The 16,653-nt window shown below is 38.3% G+C and overlaps 1 protein-coding gene and 1 long non-coding RNA gene across 6 annotated transcripts in view; one reads left to right on the top strand and one right to left on the bottom strand.

Moving 5' to 3' along the window:
- Nucleotides 1-4,004, top strand: part of LOC131493119 (cytochrome P450 2C21-like) — a 47,631-nt gene extending 43,627 nt beyond the window's left edge. For 2 of the 3 annotated variants that reach the window (XM_058697285.1, XM_058697284.1), the window contains one exon: nt 3,643-4,004. In XM_058697285.1, coding sequence (XP_058553268.1) covers nt 3,643-3,824 — 182 coding nt within the window. In that variant the 3' untranslated portion in view covers nt 3,825-4,004. The remainder of the gene's footprint in view (nt 1-3,642) is intronic. The other variant, XR_009252472.1, reaches the window with a different exon arrangement.
- LOC131493122 (uncharacterized) overlaps nt 1-10,615 on the bottom strand; it is a 30,102-nt gene extending 19,487 nt beyond the window's left edge. The window contains exons 1-3 of one of the 3 annotated variants that reach the window (XR_009252476.1): nt 8,584-10,615; nt 8,373-8,435; nt 2,934-3,088 (exon numbers count right to left, since the gene is read on the bottom strand). This is a non-coding gene — a long non-coding RNA (uncharacterized LOC131493122). Of the gene's footprint in view, nt 1-2,933; nt 3,089-8,372 lie in introns of all 3 variants that reach the window. The other 2 variants (XR_009252475.1, XR_009252474.1) reach the window with 2 other exon arrangements.
- Nucleotides 10,616-16,653: the final 6,038 nt, after the last annotated feature.

The raw sequence follows: 16,653 nt of genomic DNA, 5'->3' as shown, positions 1-16,653 counted from the left end.
TACCACTGTCACCCTACCCCACCTCTTGCTTTTTTTTCAGTCTCAGGTGATTGTGGGCTGTGTTCAAAGACATTAAATTTATAATTTCAAGGGACAGAGAAGGTAAAAAAAAAAAAAAAAAATTTTTTTTAGAGTTTCAGTGTAATTACTATTTAAAATGTACTTATTCTTTTAAGTCCTAAACAATACTGTTCCAAATTGTAATTTCTGTAGTATCTGTAAACATTTTGAGAGAAATAGACCAGGTTTGGGGATTGGTAAAAAGAGGTAAGCTTTGACTTGTTTCTAGAGTTGCATCTCTGGTTTTGTAGAGCTTTGAAAGAGAGTTGTTTCTAATTCCTCAAAGGACTGGATTACAGCCTGAATATCACGGGACTGGCCCTTTTTTTTTTTAAACTAAATTTGCTTTTTTATATCAGGCAGATTTTTTTATTAAAATGGGAATCAAAAGATTCATGCCTTTGTAAAGTCTGTGTGAAGCATTTTAACAAAAGCCTTCTTTCTGGTTGCACAGTTTAATCTGGGCTTCTAACAGTCCCTGAATATTGGCCTTTCCCTGATCATTTATAGGAGGGCCTAGGAGAAGTTTTGGTCATGTTTCCTCTCTGAAGGGAGGGTTGTGACTAGTGATTAATCTTTTTAATTTCTCTCTAAATTTGCTAGGGTCCTTTGAAAGTAGAGGTTAAAAGGGCTTGATAATTTAAAAGCTTTACAGCTGTCCAGGGGAAACAAATTCTTTTGCCTTGGGGGTCTAGGATACACTAGCCAAGTACATTGCCTAGGAATGCCTGAAGCTGTCACAAACTTAATTACAGTGCCCTGGAAGGTAGAAGCAAAGTGAGCCTTATTGCTTTTGTTAAATTCCTTTCCTGTTTTGGGATGAGCACTGGGTGTTGTATGGAAACCAATTTGACAGTAAATTTCATATATTAAAAAAAAACAAAAAACTACAGACAAAAGATAAAATATTGAGTCAAATCTAGATAAATTTCTGAGAAATAAGACAGAGGAAAATAAACTGAGATCATCACAATAAAAAAAAAAAAAAAAAAAAAAAAGAAAGTTCCTCAATATATTTGGTCACAAAATTATTCTCCTTAGACCACACATGGAAACATCCCTTACAAGTTTTTCAAATCTCTTTCTTTAATCAAAGGTATTGAGGAATAAACTTCCCTCATATAACAAGAGATAGCTGTTTTTTATTATAAAGTTTGATTCTTTTTTTAAATTTTTAAATTTTTAATTTTTATTTTAGAAAGAGCACACAAGAAGGAGAGTGGGGCAGAGGGAGAGAGAGAATCTTAAGCAGGCTCTATGTGCTGAGAGCACAGAGCCCCATGAAGAGCTCAATCCAACAACGCAGGAATCGTCACCTGAGCCAAGGTCAAGAGATGGACACTCAACCAGCGGAGGCACCCAAATGCACTAAAGTTTGATTAGTTCTTACAAATATATACCAGCGGAGGCACCCAAATGCACTAAAGTTTGATTAGTTCTTACAAATATATACACTCATGTGTAAACATCACCACAATAAAGACAGAATATTTGTACCCCCCAAAACAAAACAAAACAAAACAAAAAACAAAATTCCTTTCCTGGCTTTCAGCAATTACATGAGCAGCCTGTAGAATTTGAACGTAGAGATGGAGTGCTCTCTGTAAATCCTATAGGGAAAGGGAAGTTAAAATAGGCATTTTAGGGGGAATTTATGTTGTATGTGGACCTTTATTTTAAGTCTAGTTCCTCTTCTTTCATCTTATCAAGGGAATCCCTGAGGCTAGCCATTCAACTAAGTTTAAAATGTTTTTCTTCTTTTTTCAAACATTAACTAATTTAAAGGATCTGTCGTCGGGCCATTGATGAGTAGGATCTGTTATGAGCAACTCAAGCCAATAAGCCTTTTAATGCCTTAACCAAAGATACAAGAGGTGTCCACAGAAAGGGCATAGATGACACAGCCCTCATGATCCAAAAGTTTACTCCCATAATTAATCTAAGAAAGCAGAGGCCTTCATTGCTGGTCTCCAACAAAATCTTGAGATGCTTCCAGTCAAAGACAATAATCCGTGACACTAGGCATGTGCTCCTATAAAGGGAGTTTCCAGCACTAACAAGAAATGAAGGTTGAGAATATAAAGGCTCCTATGGGCTGGGACTTCTCATGACAAACACCCTTGAGAGCTGGCATGGCCAGACAGAAAGAGAGAGAGACTCCTATCCCTCTTCCTTTCAATTGGACATTAAGGTGTACCCGGATAGGTGTATCTCCTCCAGATGGTGGAGACCAAAGAGCATATTCTCACTGCTCACAAAGCCAAGCTCTTAGGAGCTTGTTCTATGAACAAGACAAAGGGAAAAACCCTGTTTGGTTTTTCTTTCAGCTAAATCTTGGGTGTCTTGGAGCCACACTCATTCCTAAGAGGAATGTGCCACAGAGTTGGGGATTGTGTGTTGTTTTCAAGTGTACCTCATTACACAGCTGTTTCCTTGAGGTTGGCAGGTGGCCAAGTGTTAATCTAACCTGTTCTGTGACCAATTTATCCAACACAGGAACCTTCTTAAGGTGGCAAATGCTCTAACAGCTTTTAAGTGTTTGACCCGCACCCACCAGTTTTGCAGCTTTGGTTTCCAAGATGTCCTTTAAACAGCAGGCTTATAGGGCCTATGCCTGCTTTCTGCCCTATGCTAATTCCTTTTTATGACAAACAACATAAAAGAAACAAGGAAAACAAAGACTATCTCTGGTTAATCTATTTCCTCCAAAAGAGTGCTCTACCAAATTTACCAAGAGTTGCTAAGCCCAAGGACCTAGTTACACAAGTATTTTCTCCTGCTAATCTGAATTTAGAAAGAGAGAATGACTCTCACCGTTCTTGCTCTATCAGACTCCTCAGATTCCAGGAGACTGACATGGTAGGAAATCTTACCTTCTGTCGGCTCTAGGTCAGATGTCCCAAGGATCTCCCAGCCACAGCTATGTTTGTGACAAGCAGCATCCAGTGTGTTAAAGTGTACTACCAACTAGGCCAGGTGTCCGGGATGAAAAATTTTCCTCTGCCTTTCAAGGTCCTTCCCAGCTAGACTAAAAAGTGAAATTGACATGAGACAGATTAAGAGGAGAAAATCAAATTTAGTTTCATAGATATGGGGAATCTACAGACATGAAATTTCAAATACAGTCAGGCAACATGAGGTTTCTATGACATCCTGAGCTAAGGAGAGGGGAAGCGGTCTGGGGATTCACAGGGAAGGAACACCATTAGCGGGAAGGTGAGAGAGATGTTTCAAAAACAAAGGTCTCCCTGTTATGCAGAGAAGTTTCTTAGGTAAAGAAGAATCTCTGTTAATTGCTCTCTTCTTGGTATAAGCTTGAAGTTGAGGGAGAGGTAAGGAGCTTTTCTTGAATCTGCTGGGTTTTGATTGCTTTTAACTAAAAATAATTTTTATGCCAAAGTGGCCCATCTTGTGGTGACCTGCCCTGGCCTTTACACATGCCCACAGAAACGTACTGAGGAAATGAAGGTAACCAGGTTTCAGTGTAGACAAAAGAAGGCATAGGTTAATTAGTCTATTAATATATTTATTTTCTTCCCTGTGTGCTCAGAAAAAAAATGAGTATTTATGTGTCATTTTTAGGAAAGAGAGTTTGTATTGGAGAAGGCCTGGCCCGCATGGAGCTGTTTTTACTACTGACCAACATTTTACAGCATTTTACGTTGAAATCTGTGGTTGATCCAAAGGACCTTGAAACTGCCCCAGTTGTCAGTGGGGTGGGTGCTGCACCGCCCGTATACAAGCTGTGCTTCATTCCAGTCTGAAGAAAGGTCAGGCCTCATGTGAACAAGCCAGATGCTTTCTGTCCTGTGTGTTAGCTGTATGACATTCCTGACCCTGTCTCTTCTAATTTTCCTCATCCTTTCAGATTCAGTTCAGATTTCCCCACATGGAACAAAAACTCACTTTCCAATAAAATTCTTTTTGTAATTGTGAGATCTTAAGCTGTATCTCATCTGCAGTGTATACCAAATGTAAGAGACTTCAAATGTCATATTGAATATTAAAAATTATCCTATGAGTTAAAAAAGTTTTTTAAATATATAAAATTTGCTCGTCTCTTACTCCAGTTAGCTCTCCAGGGGAATAATCTCTTGATAGTTTGGCATGTACAATTTGTTTTTTTCCCAATAATTATTAAAAAATAATTGGGGGGGGGGCACCTGGGTGGCTTAGTTGGTTAAGCATCCCACTTGATTTCAGCTCAAGCCATGATCTTGCAGTCATGAGATCGAGCCCCATGTCAGGCTCTGTGCTGAGCTTGGAGCCTGCTTGGGATTCTCTCTCTCCCTCTCTCTCTGCCCCTTGCCTGCTTGTGCTCAATCTCTCTCAAAATAAAAAAAAAAATCGTGTGTGATGCATGTTTGTGTATACGTGTATGTATAAGTATATATATGTAGGGAGAAAACAGAAGATCATTCTAGCAAGAGGCAATAACATGAGATAAAACTTGAATTTGCTGCTCTGTCCAAGGATTCCCTTCCTGTTTTCCCCTACTGGTTAAACACACAAATGGAGACACACACATACACAGACATAGTAAGGCAAAGAATAGGGGAAGGTGATGTGTATGTATGGTTATATTTGAATACACATATCAGAAATATGGGTTTTTATGTATGTGTGTATACACATATATTTATAATATACCTATGATTTGCTGGTGACATATTTTTACAAGTCATATAAATATACCCTGTTGTATGGCTATAATTTTTAAAATTATCTCCTTATTCAAGGGTATTTATTTTTGAATTTTTGTTGATATAAAAAGGCTGCTATATGTGTCTTTCATTATTCAGGAATAAATGTGAAGTGGCTGCACATACATGTGCACTTTTATTTTTCATACATACTGAAACATAAGACAAAAATTATGTGTCTGTTTACTTTTCTATCATGAGTATATAATCAAAACACTATTTGACCAAATCCTTGTATAATGAGGATTGAATTCTTTGGTAGATTTAGTAATTTTTAACTAAAACTTCATAGATTTTTCAAGTAGGAAATCCTATCACCTGTAAATATTTCATTGCAATGACCAGGAATTTCCAGAAATAAATAACATCTATATATCTAGGTCTTGGTCTCTCTGTCTCTGTCTCTTTCTGACTTATCACACACACATGTGCATATAAATTTGTCAGCATGGGAAAAAGATGAAAGCTGTGAGGATTTGTGGGGACAAGATAACAGAGGGCTTGGGAAATCTATATTGGGAACTCTGATATTTGTATGATTTTATTCTTGAGGTGATTTCTGATTTGAAATCAGGTGCTGAGTGGCCAAAAGGCTAACTATAAAATATTTTAAGAGCCTTAGAATCTGAAAAGAATTTTTGCAGATTCTCCAGAGTAGAAGAAAAAGAATGGAGATCAGAGCTGGCCAAGTAAGAAGGACCAAGTAAACACCTCCACTTGAGCTGAAGCCTGAAAGTCTTGGAGGAGCTGCACGCAAGGATCAAGAATAAACCCGGGGATGCCTGGCTGGCTCAGTCGGAAAAGCATGCGACTCCTGATCTCGGGGTTGCGAGTTTGAGCCCCACGATGGGTATGGAGATTACTGAAAAATAAAATCTTAAAAACAAAAGCCTGAAGCTAAACAGGCTGATTACTAGTAAGGAAATTTAATCAGTAATCAAAAAACTCCCAATAAAAACAAGTCCAGGACCAGATGGCTTCACTAGTGAATTCTACCAAACATTTAAAAGAAGAAGACCTAAAACATATTCCCCTTAAACTATTCCAAAAAATAAGTGAAGGATAAAAAAAAAAAAAAAATCACATGATCTCAATAACTTCGGAAAAAGTATTTGACAAAATTCAACATCCATTCATGATAAAAGCTCTCAACAAAGTGGGCTCAGAGGGAACATACCACAACATAACAAAGGCCATATCTGACAAACCCACAGCTAACATCAACCTCAACGGTGAAAAACTTAGAGCTTTTCCTCTAATATAAGGAAACAAAGGTGCCCACTCACCACTTTTATTCAACATAGTACTAGAAGTGCTAAGCACAGCATTCAGATAAGAAAAAGGAAAAAAGGGGGTGGCAGGGGAAGAAAAGAAAACACATCCAAATTGGTAAGGAAATAAAATTGTCACTATTTGCAGATGATGTGATACTATACAGAGAAAACACTAAAGCTTCCTCTGTGTATAACTTTTGACTCCCTCAAAACTTAACTACTAAAGCCTGTTCACCAGAAGCCTTACTGATAACATAAACAGTTGATTAACACATATTTTGTATATTAGGTAGTGTATTCTTATAATAAAGCAAAGCTGGGGAAAAATATTAAGAAAATCATGAGAAAATATATTTACAGTACTGTATATTTTTATTAAACATTTTTTAAAAATAAATATACAGTACTATATATTTATTTCAAACCTCTGCTGGTCACAGGTCAATTGTATATACAATGGAGTATTATTCAACCATAAAAAAAAATGCCATTTGCAACAACATGGTTGGATCTTCAACACATTATGCTAAACGAAATAAGTCAGAGAAAGACAAATACTGTATGATCTCATATATGGAATCTAAAAAACTGACTGGATAGACACAGAGAACAGATTAGTGGTTGCCAGGGGTGGGTGGTGGGGTAAATGAGTTAATATGGTCAAATGGTACAAGCTTCCAGTTGTAAGATGAGTAAGTTGTGGGGATGTAATGTATAGCATGGTGACTATAATTAACAAAACTATATCATATTGTTGAAAGTTGCTAAGAGAATAGATTTTAAAAGTTCTCACCATATGCAAAAAAACTGTAACTATGGAGGGAGGCTTGTGTTAAATAACCTTATTGTGGTAATCTGTAATATATACATAAATCATGCTGTACACCTTATGTTTATACAATGTTATATGTCTGATCTCAAGGCTAGAAAAAATTCCTTATATAAAAATTAAAGAAAAAACTTTATACTGATTTTATATGGCTTTAAGCAAAGATAAAGGACTTTCCAGAAAGGGTTTCTTAGTATTTACAACAATTGTATAAACTATATAAATGCATGTTGTACTGGGAATTAATGCTTCTAGCTCATCAGGAGCTTCGTGTCCTCCTGTTGGTAAATACATGAGAAATCTGAAGTGTTCTGCGTATGTAATTTTTTCTCTTTCATCTCAAAAGAAATAAAATAGCCACACAGAATGGTATAAATGAGCTAGGTCAAAATATAAAGGATATTGCCCTGTCCCAGCAAGTACTTTATTTACATTTTTTTTTAAAGATTTATTTTTGAGAGAGAGAGAGGAGGACAGAGGATCTGAGGCAGGCTCTGTGCTGACAGTGGAGGCTGAGCAGATGTGGGGTTTGAACTCACAAACCTTAAGATCATGACCTGAGCCAAAGTGAGGTGCTTAACCAACAGAGCCACCCAGGCAACCCCCTCACCCCCCGCTGCCGACCCCCAGGAAGGACTTTAAAGTTAAATCTTTAGCTCAAGCCACAGTCTGACCACACAATTACTGCAGAAAACAAAGAGCAAATAAAGAAATAGAAATCTGGCTATGAACTCCAAATGGATTCCCTAGCTTGCTCAAGAGAGTTTGATAGAATTTTTCCATGTTCTGACTATGGAATGTTTTCTCAACAAATTAGTTTACCTTATCTCCAAATTAAATAACTAATGAATTAGATTATAAATTTTCCTAAATTCAACAGAACTCTTTTTTAACTTGACTATAAAGGTTAATAAATATTTATATAAATTCAAAACAAAAGAAAATCTCTAGATGGGGAGCCTGGGTGGCTCAGTCAGTTAAGCGTCCTACTTCGGCTCAGGTCATGATCTCGCGGTCCATGAGTTCGAGCCCCGCGTCGGGCTCTGTGCTGACAGCTCAGAGCCTGGAGCCTGCTTCAGATTCTGTGTCTCCCTCTTTCTGACCCTCCCCCGTTCATGCTCTGTCTCTCTCTGTCTCAAAAATAAATAAAACATTAAAAAAAATTAAAAAAAAAAAAAAGAAAATCTCTAGAAAAGAAAACTTGAACTTCTAACACTTAAAATGGCAGATTTTTTTTTTTTACTCTGTAACTCAGAGCAGAAAATTTTAACTGTGCCTTAAAATAAATGACCTGAATTACTAGTTTGCAAGATAATAAACTAATGAATGCAAATTGAAAGAAAACCATACTAAGTAAACTTTAGTAGTAATTTTAAAAATATCAGATAACAAGAAAACCCCAAATATATGAAAATTAAACCACACACTTTCTAAGTCATCATTGGGTGAAAGAATAAGTCACAAGAAAAATATTTTTAATTGAATAATAATGAAAATACAACTTACCAGAATTTATGGGGATACATCCAACACAGAACACTTAGAGGAAAACTTAAAGCCTTAGAATACCTAAAATAGAAAAAGAAGAAAAGTCCCAAGTCAATGATATCATCTCCCACTTTAATAAAATATAAGAGAGAACATTAAATTCAAAGCTAGCAGGAAGGTGGAAATAAAATATAAAAGCAGAAATTAATGAAATAAAAAAGAGGAGCACCTGTGTAGCTCAGCTGGTTGAGTGTCCAACTCTTGATTTCAGCTCAGGTCATGATCTCACAGTTCATGGGATGGAGCCCCACATTGGACCCTGCATTGACAGTGAGGAGCCTGTTTGGCATTCTCTCTCCCCCTCTCTGCCTCTCCCCTGCTTGTGTGTGGGTACGTGAGTGCACATGCAATCGGTCTCAAAATAAATAAACATTTCTCTCTCTTTTGAAAAGAGAGAGAAAAGCAGAAAAGAAAAACTAATGAAAGCAGAAATTGACGCTTTTTAAAAAAAATTAATAAAATTTATAAACCTCTAGCTACAAAAAAAAATGGAAACCATACATTGTACTGATATCAGTAATAAAAGAAGGGACATCACTATAGTGCCTTCAGAGCATTAAAGAATAAGAGATTATTATAAACACCTTTGACAACCCACGTAAGATGGACAAATTCCTTAAAAGACACAAGATCCATGCATGGGCACCTTGGTGGTTCAGTTGGTTAAGCATCCAACTCTTGACTTCAGCTCAGGTCATGATCCCAGGGTCATGGGATTGAGCCCCATGTTGGGCTCTGCACTGAGAGTGCATCCTTCTTAAGATTCTTTCTCTCCCCCTCTCTCTGCCCCTCCCCTGCTCATGCTGTCTTTCTAAAATTAAAAAAATTAAAAGAAAAAAAAAGACACAAAATCCCATATCTAACCCAACAAGAAATGGTAAGCTTGAGCAGCCCTACATAAATTTTAAAAGTTGTATTAGTAATTAAAAACTTTCCAACAAAGGAAACTCCAGGCTCATATGGCTTCATTGGTTAATTCTACCAACAATTAAAGGAAAAAGGAAAAAAAAACAAACCCCAACATATCAATACTACACAAAATCATTCAGAAAGTGTCTTTACTTCTGAACTCATTTTATGAGGCCAGTAATACTCTGATTTCAGAACTAAAGACATCACAAGGCAAAAGAACTACAGATCACTAACGTTCATAAACATAGATGCAAAAAGACTTAACAAAACATTAACAAATTGAATTCAGTATTACACTAAAGGTATCATATGTCATGACGAAGTGGAGTTTATCTTCAGCATGTACGGTTGGTTTAACATCTGAAAATCAATCAATATAATTCAAAATATTAATAAAGGAGAAAACTGTGATTTTTTTCAGTGGATACAGAAAAAGCATTTAACAAAGCCTAATAGCCTTTCCTGTGTTAAAAAGAAAACCACAGTTCCCCCAAAAGAGTCACTTATATTAAGGTCCCACATCAGCACCCCAAGACATAATGCCTAGCCTAACTGCAGTTTCAACCCACCTAGGAATGTAATCTTTAACCAGTCAACATAAAATTCACTAGTCAGCACTAGGAAATTTACGGATAGACCACTTCTGTTCCCCCTTAGGAGGGTTACGTTACCTAAAATAACGCATTTTTTCCAGCCTCCTCTCTGCCTTTATAAACCTTTCCTTTTCTTGAGCTCCATGGAGCGCCTTTCCATTTGCTGGATAGGATGTTGCTTTATCATGAATAGTTTGATAAAGCCAATTTGATATTTTAAATTACTCAATTGAATTTTGTTGTTTGACACATGATTAAAACTCTTAACTAACTAGGAAGGAAACTTTCTCAACCTGACAAAGGGCATCCATGAAAAACCTACAGCTAATAACATTTAAAATAAGGAAAGGCTGAAGTTTTCTAACAAAGATTAGGAATGGAGAAAAGACATCCAGTCTCACCATTTTTATTTAACATTGTACTGGACATTCTAATCAGTTTATTAAGACAAGGAAAAAATAGAAAGCATTTCAGTTGGGGGAAAGAAGTACAATTGTCATTATTTGTAGATGATATGATGCTGTAGGCAGAAAACACCAAAGAACCCACAAAAAAAAGCCCCTGAAACTAATAAATTTAGCAAGATATAAGGCCAATGTCCAAAACTCAAGAACAAAATCAAGTGTTCTATATACTAGTAACAAACTATCAGAAAATGACATTTCAAAAAAAATCCATCCACCAATAGCATCAGAAATAATAAAAGATTTAGAATTAAGAAATGACGGGGGCGCCTGGGTGGCGCAGTCGGTTAAGCGTCCGACGTCAGCCAGGTCACGATCTCGCGGTCCGTGAGTTCCAGCCCCGCGTCAGGCTCTGGGCTGATGGCTCGGAGCCTGGAGCCTGTTTCCGATTCTGTGTCTCCCTCTCTCTCTGCCCCTCCCCCGTTCATGCTCTGTCTGTCTCTGTCACAAAAATAAATTAAAAAAACGTTGAAAAAAAAAAATTTAAAGAAATAACGTGAAACACATTTATATAGAAAACTATAAGACATTGCAAAGATAAATTATAGAATAATTTTCAACTTAATTTCAATTATCAACAGGCAAAATAAATTGAAATTTTGCCCTGTACTGCTTGAAATCATATTTAGAACTCCAAAGATTTTTTTTTAAGTACATCCAATGTAGGGCTTGAACTCATGACCTTGAGATTAAAGTCACATGTCCTACTGACGAAGACAGCCAGATGCCCCTCAAACTTCAGTTTTAATGGAGAAATCATGCTGCTTTTTGTAGTCTTCAAGCATATTGCCATATATAATCATTTTCAGTATAAATTTCAGTACTACCTTTTGAGGATATCCTCCAGCTTGCACGGTGAGAGGGCTCCCATTGATTTCACGTCACTCACTTGAGGCAAAGTTTATGCAATGAGATGGTTAAAATTAATCAATAAAATGTTTGTATTTATTGAACCACTGCTATCAATAATAGGAAATCTTTTGGGGCGCCTGGGTGGCGCAGTCGGTTAAGCGTCCGACTTCAGCCAGGTCACGATCTCGCGGTCCGTGAGTTCGAGCCCCGCGTCAGGCTCTGGGCCGATGGCTCGGAGCCTGGAGCCTGTTTCCGATTCTGTGTCTCCCTCTCTCTCTGCCCCTCCCCCGTTCATGCTCTGTCTCTCTCTGTCCCAAAAATAAAAAAAAAAAAAAAAAAAATAATAATAATAATAATAATAGGAAATCTTTTGAGTCAGTCAACTCCTAAATAAAGTTCCTTCTTAACTGAAATATTATTAATTCTAAGTTTGGAGCAGAGTTTTTATATTCTTTGAAGAGAAAGACTGAAGTCACCAAGAAATGGTTTTCCTTCATTGTCAAGTGAAAAAGGAAAGGGCTGAGAGACACTTCAGAAGCCAAGTTGATCATTGGACCCCTCAGTGGCTGTGGTTGGAGCTCTCAGCCCAGGCCAGTGAGATGGTTGCAGGCACAGTAATCACAGGTCATGGTGCTGGGAGGGGACAGTGGGTGCAGAGAGCCAACTTAGCGGGAGGCCTAAACAGAGCAGTTGACCAGTTATACAGTGCCAAGGCAGTTTCTTTAAAAGAAATAAGAGCTAAGGACAGATTCGTAGAAGACAAAATAAACAAAACTCAGAAAGTAATTGGTCACAGTAGAAATCTGGCAAAAGACAGCACCAACCTAGATCGTTTCCTAAAATACAGAAATATAAAAGTAGCTATTAGAGAATCATTATGCTGTTATTTGATATGCTTTGATTTTTTTAAAAGGAAAAACAAGGCATATTGGATTGGTAACTTGAACTCTGACATGGAAATATCCTTCACAGATGGCCTTGGAACAATATCATATTGAAAGATTTAGTGTAGATAAAGTGCTTGGAACAATGCCTGGCACACAGTAGCACTTCACAAATATTTATCATCATACTATGGCTTTAGAATTTTGTTGTCTTGGGGCGCCTGGGTGGCGCAGTCGGTTAAGCGTCCGACTTCAGCCAGGTCACGATCTCGCGGTCCGTGAGTTCGAGCCCCGCGTCAGGCTCTGGGCTGATGGCTCGGAGCCTGGAGCCTGTTTCCGATTCTGTGTCTCCCTCTCTCTCTGCCCCTCCCCCGTTCATGCTCTGTCTCTCTCTGTCCCGAAAATAAATAAAAAACGTTGAAAAAAAAAAAAATTTTAGAATTTTGTTGTCTGCAAGCTGGCCTTGAACAAAAATTTTCTGAAATAGGATAGTACACAAAATGCTGGTAGAAAAACAACATTGCCCATTGGATGATTATAACAGCTTGTGACTCAAGCTTCATATCTCCCTGGCAAAAGCTTTAAGTGTTTGAAATCTGGCTAAAACATGCTAGAAGCAAGTCTGTGTGTTCCTTTTTGTTTCTTGTAGGTCAGCGCAGCCAGGATTCCATGAAAGAAAAGTGACTTTTTCTCCATGACTACCAGACCCCCGGTTGCCCACCTCTGGAGACGCAAGCCTCTCTGCAGAAGCAGACGGTAACCAGGAGAGGCAGAGTGATGGCAAAATGCTATAGGGTCAGTCCTGTCTTCCCACTCCTTTCCCAGCAAGTCCCAGTGTGACTTCACTGCTTTTCTACTCAGGGAACTGTCTTGGCCACAAAACGTTCAGAATGTACCAAGCCAGAAAGGCTTGTTGTAAGAGAATGTATAGACAGCTTCCATTTTATTTTTTTTTTTTTAATTTTTTTTTTTTTCAACGTTTTTTATTTTTATTTTTGGGACAGAGAGAGACAGAGCATGAACGGGGGAGGGGCAGAGAGAGAGGGAGACACAGAATTGGAAACAGGCTCCAGGCTCCGAGCCATCGGCCCAGAGCCTGACGCGGGGCTCGAACTCACGGACCGTGAGATCGTGACCTGGCTGAAGTCGGACGCTTAACCGACTGCGCCACCCAGGCGCCCCAACAGCTTCCATTTTAAAGAAAACAGTACTGGAAGGGATTTTCCCAATTTTTAAAAGTAGTTACTGGGTGGTGAAATTACGTGATTTCTCTTAGGTATCTGATGTTTTGACACATACAACACAGAACATGTATTAGTTTGATTTATTTTTTAAAGTAATCTCTACACCCAGCATGGGCTCGAACTCACAACTCTGAGATCAAGAGTCCCATGCTCTACCAACTGAGCCAGCCAGGCACCCTGGGAACATGTATTAGTTAAGCAAAAAAGAAAACAAAATAGCACAAGTTATTTGGAAACAATGGTTTGATTTTTTAAAGCCTGGAGAGTTTCTGCATATGCACTTACCAGTCTGGTCTTAAATATTTTATTATTTAGCATCAGAAATCATTTTTATCAAGATTAACACTGTAATCAGAATGCAAAACATGAAGCCCAGCTGTACCTTGAAAGTAATATAAGCAGGCTGGGTCCAGAGACCCAGAGGGGGTCCTGCAAGGCTAGCCAAGAAGGCCCTTGGCTTCACATAGATCGGAAATCAAATGTGAGGCAACAGGAGGTGGAAGCAGAGTTTACTGAAAACATAGAGCAGATACAGACTGAGTGTCCGGGAGACTCAGGAAGGAAAGGAGGGAGTCTCGTCTTTGCTTGGTGTCTGGGATTTTCACTGACAACTGTGGTGTGGTACACACATCCCCAGGCATCCAGGAACCAGGCAGAACAAGGATAGGGTCCACGTGTCCTTCATAAGTCACTTGATCCCTGAAGCCCAGGGTCTTGGCGTCAAGGTGTTTGGAGTCAGTGGTCTTGGAGAACATTTATGATGAGCCTGCCTGGTCACTCCTTAGATGTTACCTATTGTGCTGGAAGACTCCAAAGAAATCATTAACCCCCGTAAGGAGGACATACGTTAAGGCATGTGTAAAGTGGGGGTGCAGGTCCCAGTAAGAAAAGAAGCAGGAAAAGCAAGGAAAAAGAATGGTTTTTTTTTTTTTTTATGGAGTCCCTTCAGCCTCTCTGTCTCAAAAGGACAAGTATAAACACATGACCAGACAAGATCAGGATAGGAGAAAAGGCTTACTTTCAGATACTTGAAACATCTTCTCTTTTTGAAATGGCCTTAAACATCTTGCTCAATTGCGGGGGGGGGGGGGGGGGAGTTGGGGACTGGGGCCTTCTGGTAAGATCTGGGTTTATGGCTTATACAGTTTGGACAACCACCAGTAGCTGAGTAACCACATCGTATCAAGACACAGAACAATCCCATCCCCCTGGAAAATTCCTTCCCACCTCTTGCTGGCAATCCCCATCCTCAGAAGCAACCACTGTTCTAGCAATTAGTTTTTTACCTCTTTTAAGAACTTCATAGAAGTAGACATTCTTCAATGATGAAACTGGCTCTTTGCAAACACAAATCTTAGAGGTTTAAAATTATCATTAATAAAATTATCTTTTTAAACGATTGAAGGAAGCCTTCTACTTTTGGAAGTCTACCTAGTTACTATGAGATTAGTCTCATACTTCAACCATCAAATGTTATTATATTTATACAACACAAAAATAAGATATGGGTAGCCTACATCTAATAATCTTAGGGAAAATAATCACTGGGAAGTTTGGGTGTGATTTGCTTCTGTTTCTTTTTAAAGAAACACTTCAAATAAGATCAGTTTAAATAAGCCTTGTTAAAAAACAAAATTCAACCAAGTAAATCTGAAGATCTGATTCCTGAATCAGGCAGCATCACATCTAGCAAATAGAGGGGGCTCTAAGAAGATACACAAAAGAGAAGGTATTTATAAGAGGGTAGGGCAAGAGAGTTATTAGCAAAAGGATTGTTTCAAGATGTGGCTGCTTCCTAGAGAGAAAAGCAAGTTGTCTTTTCATACAGATTGACTCATCTTTCTTTGGGGGAGTGGAGAGGACCCAGGCGGCAGATTCATTGGCGCTGAATGAAAAATTCTGGACTAACACTGCGTTTCTGGCAAAGGTTGAAGCTGCAGTTAGATTATGTATTAAGCCCCAGTTTGGGACTTCAGCCTAAATGACATCATTTTAGGCCTGTGGATTTTTTTTTAACAGCCTTACTGAAATTTGGGCATTTTTTTCCTTATGGAAAAAAAAAAAAAAGATATATGAATACTTCTTGCAGGAGTTGAGGGACTTTCTTATATCCTAAAACCCTCTTTGAAGGTCTTCTTACTCTTTGATCTATGTGTTTAATCAGTAAATATTTACTGAACAATTAACACCAGGGTCTGGGCTAGGAATTAAGGGAAATACATGGGGCAGGGGGAGAGGAGTGCTTAAGTATCATATTTCCTTGTCTAGATGCCATGTCCTAACCCCAGGACAGGTGATTATATACTTTACAGGGTAAAGAGGAACGGTGTAAATACAGTTAAGTTCAGGATTTTAAAATAAGGAGGTCATCCTAAATTAGCCAGGTGGACCAAATGCAATGGCATGGTCCTTAGGAGAGAGAGGGAGCCAGGACGATTAAGGTAAGTAGGGGAAGATAAGCAAGAGGATGGAGTGATGGGAGGAAGGAGTCATGAGCCAAGGAATTCTGGCAGCATCTCAAAGCTGCAAAGGCCAGGGAATGGGTTCTCTCCTAGAGCCTCAGAAGGAAGGAGCCTTGCCAGCACCTTAATTTTAGCCCAAAGAAACAGATATTGGACTTTTAACTCCAGAATTATAAGATAGTAAATCTGTATTGTTTTGAGCCATTGACTTGGTGGTAATTTGTTATACTAGCATTAGGAAACAAATACAAATACTATCTTCCTCTTAACTTTATGAGAAGGATTAATTAATATGAAACATGAGAAGTGGCAAAAGCATTGTAAGGAGGTTCAGAATATGAAGGATGGGGAAAGTGGCAATGGAGAAGAGATTACAAGTTTCACTAAGAATCTCAGGGTAGGTGTCATGGCACCTAATAACATTAGAACAAGGCACTTTGTGTTGGCATACACATGTTTGCTAATACTACCATTAAAATCTTTTCATTTCCCAGCCTCTGCTCCTTCCTCACTCATGCTTTCTGTCTCAAAATAAATAAATAAATAATAATAAAAAAAACTTAACAAAACCGGGGGAGGGGGGAGCACCTGGGTGGCACAGTCAGTTAAATCAAGTTAAACTTGATTTTCATTCAGATCATGACCTTACTGTTCATGGGATCAAGCCCTGCATCAGGCTCTGTGCTAACAGCTTGGAGCCTGCTTGGGATTCTCTCTCCCTCTCTGCTCCTTCCCCACTCACACTCTCTTTCTCAAAATAGATAGATAAATAACTTAAATTCTTTTACCAATCAAGGTTTAAAGAAATATAATACGGCCTTAGTTTGT

Source organism: Neofelis nebulosa, chromosome 13, assembly GCF_028018385.1.
Source record: "Neofelis nebulosa isolate mNeoNeb1 chromosome 13, mNeoNeb1.pri, whole genome shotgun sequence".
NCBI classification, from domain to species: Eukaryota; Metazoa; Chordata; class Mammalia; order Carnivora; family Felidae; genus Neofelis; species Neofelis nebulosa.
The sequence above is the reverse complement of the archived record's forward strand: the minus strand, read 5'-3'. Positions and strand labels throughout refer to the sequence as shown.